This window comes from Aplysia californica, unplaced genomic scaffold (assembly GCF_000002075.1).
Source record: "Aplysia californica isolate F4 #8 unplaced genomic scaffold, AplCal3.0 scaffold00125, whole genome shotgun sequence".
Taxonomy (NCBI): Eukaryota; Metazoa; Mollusca; class Gastropoda; order Aplysiida; family Aplysiidae; genus Aplysia; species Aplysia californica.
In genome coordinates this window covers 534703-537658 of record NW_004797395.1, presented here as the reverse complement: position 1 = coordinate 537658, position 2956 = coordinate 534703, and the positions used below count along the sequence as shown (strand labels likewise).

Here is a 2956-nt window from a genome sequence, read left to right as displayed (position 1 = left end):
CCCCCCCCCCCATAGAGTTTCAGCATGTATCGCGTAATAAGCACAATGCCTTTCGATCTCGAACAAGTTCTGAACAGATGTTGATTGCTGTTTTAAAATTAATCATGGTTAGACAGAAAGAGGAATAAAGGTTTTTTCTGTATCAAACAACATTGTAATATATATAAGACATTCATATTGAAAAAAAAGAGCCTTTTCGCGCGCTCAAATGCAGTATTCATCACTAAAAGTAGAGACTATGAGCTTGCTTCAGTCTGGAAATGTATACAAACACATTTTTTATCTTAACGTTAGAAATCAGCACAAGTGAACGTTCAAAAAATTAAATCACACTGTTAAATCAAATTATGACAATGCAGTCACAGACAACCATTCACTATAACCATGAGCAAGAAAATGCAGTGTCATTCTTTTTAGTTATGAAATGTACATAAGTAGTTGTTCCCTGAACAATAGCATTTGGTCCTTTGTATTGTGACCTGAATATCGAATAATATCCCTTTAATAGCGACCTATTCCTATTAAATGTTTCCAGCATAGCAACTCGAGAACATTTTTTTACACTCTGACCTCAATTTTCCTTGCAGAAATGCTACAAATGTGTGTTTCCACATGCACACTCATGCATGCAAACATACACACACACACACACACACACACACACACACACACACACACACATACACACACACAGAGAAAACACACACACAAACTTGTATGGGTACAAATACAACAAATTTATATATATATATATGCAACTTAACTGAACAAAATCAGCACACACATAAACTCACATTACTGGAAATCATTCTCACACCAACACACATATTTTTCACTGTCATCAAAACCACAGACACATTTGAATGAGTTAATGCTGAGATCCATAACATTCCCTAAGTGTGACCTGCATGCCTACAGCAGAATGGAAGATTTGCCTAAGCATACTCAAAAGTTCTTGAAATAAAGTCGAAAAATAATAATATAAGCACTTTGCACCATCTCAGGGCTTGCTGCAGAACTCTGTTATCAGAAAAGAGTACCAAGCATGGAGTTCACGTCCATCTTTGAAAACATTTTTTTCCAATCCAACAGATTTTTCCTTCCACTTCAGACAACCTTACTGAGTTCGGCTGCAGTAGGGGGTAACCTATTGAGTTCTGAGTCCATTCGACTTCCATAATTCTCTGGACATCAGACTGCTTTATTCACCAACACAAGGCCATTGTTTATCAATATACATTATGGCCAAGAATAAGAAGGCAACTTAAAACAACGAAAAATCAGCTGTGAGTGATTTAGTTGTTGCACAATGGAATTTAATCCACAAAGTACTGTGCCTACTTCATACTTATACCCCATAAATGTTGTAAAGTAAACAAGGTTGTCTTGTCTTCGTCGATGACACTGTTAGGCCATAATGTATACTATGCAGTAAAACCTCATGTAGGCCTAAATGCCTTATAATATAGCACACAGTCGGCTATTTAGTGTATTCTCTGTGGTATCAAGTCCTAGCTGAGCTTGAATATCACAGCTACAACCAACCATGGTCACACCAGACACATTTCAGATCCCACAAGAATACGTTATACCGAGGATTCACAGTACACGGCCCCAACAGACATGGCAATCTGCGACATTGACAACTGTGGATCTGTGCGTGGGATTAAAAACAAGAAATTCATCCAGTTACTGAAGCGGCCATCAGCAACATCTCTTCTTCTCAGTAGTCTGTTCCCTCTCGGGAGTATCTCCAGGCCTGATCATGTCTCTCCTCATCGTCATCCGCGACATGGTGTCCTGGTGCAGAACACGCGCCATGTCGCGGAACATCTCCTCCAGGCCAGAACTGTCCTTGCAGGACACCCGGTACACGCCGGACAGGACGTCCTGGCACTGGGACATGAACTGGTCAAGGTCTGTGTCCGTGACCGCGTTGCCCTCTGACCCCTCGGGGCCCAGCTGGTCGGTCATGTTGCCGCAAAGGAAGATCTTGGCCCCCTCGGCGTTCATGACGATGTCCAGGATGTACTGGGAGAGGATGGAGAAGGTGTCTTTGTTGTTGACGCTGTAGCAGAGCAGGGCCGCGTGTGCGCCGCGGTAGTAGCTGGAGCCGATGAAGGACATGCGCTCCATGCCGCCCGTGTCCCACAGAGTGAGCTGAGGAGGAGAGAGAAGGAAGGGGCGGGGGAGTGAGTTTGATGGAAGACGCATAGAAAGGATGGGTGGGGTAGGGGTGAGAAGGGGGTGGTTGATGGAGGGAATACGGAAACGGGAGAGAAGATAGACGGGGGGGGGGGGGGTGAGTCTGGTGGAACACACATTGTGAGAATTAGTGAGGTGTGGGAGTGAGAATGGAAATGAGGGAAGAAGAGAGATTTGTTTGCTTTTCTGATTAAAGAGAAGCACATCGACTCAATAGTGATCACTTAGTGCAGGGGAAAAGGAAGACTAACAGACAGACAGAAACAACAGAGGGGACAAAAGACGTAGGACCTACCAAGAATGGAGAGGAGGGGGCGAGGGGTGAACTTGACGGAGAACATATTGTGGGAACGGGTGACGTATGGGAGTGAGGTATGGGAGTGAGAGGGGAAATGGGAGAAGGAGAGAGATTTGTTTGTTTGTTTGAGTATATCAACTCAGTAACGGGTATTTAGTGCTTAAAAGTATATAAAGGGAGAGAGATAAAGATAGAGAGAGAGACAGACAGAGAGAGACAGAGAGAGAGATAGGAAAACAAAAAGAAAGACAGATAGATAGGCAAAAAGAAAAGAAGAGAGAGGAAGGGGAGGAGTGAGGAGGAGAGAGGACGTGGTAAGTGGCGTTGAATATAAATTTCCTCCTCGCCCAGAGTCTAGTAACAAAGGAACGGGCACTTGCGAGTCTGTGTCTAAGAGCGACATAAAAAAGAAATCAACTTAATTAACAAACAAAAGGTCGTCTCCTCGACGAT

At 43.5% G+C, this 2956-nt stretch overlaps 1 protein-coding gene across 4 annotated transcripts in view; it reads right to left on the bottom strand.

Moving 5' to 3' along the window:
- Positions 1-1073: 1073 nt before the first annotated feature.
- LOC101851492 (GTP-binding protein ypt1) overlaps positions 1074-2956 on the bottom strand; it is a 44858-nt gene continuing 42975 nt past the window's right edge. For all 4 annotated transcript variants that reach the window (XM_005096268.3, XM_035969189.1, XM_005096270.3 and 1 more), the window contains one exon: positions 1074-2160. In XM_005096268.3, the coding sequence (XP_005096325.1) occupies positions 1705-2160 (456 nt within the window). In that variant the 3' untranslated portion in view covers positions 1074-1704. The remainder of the gene's footprint in view (positions 2161-2956) is intronic.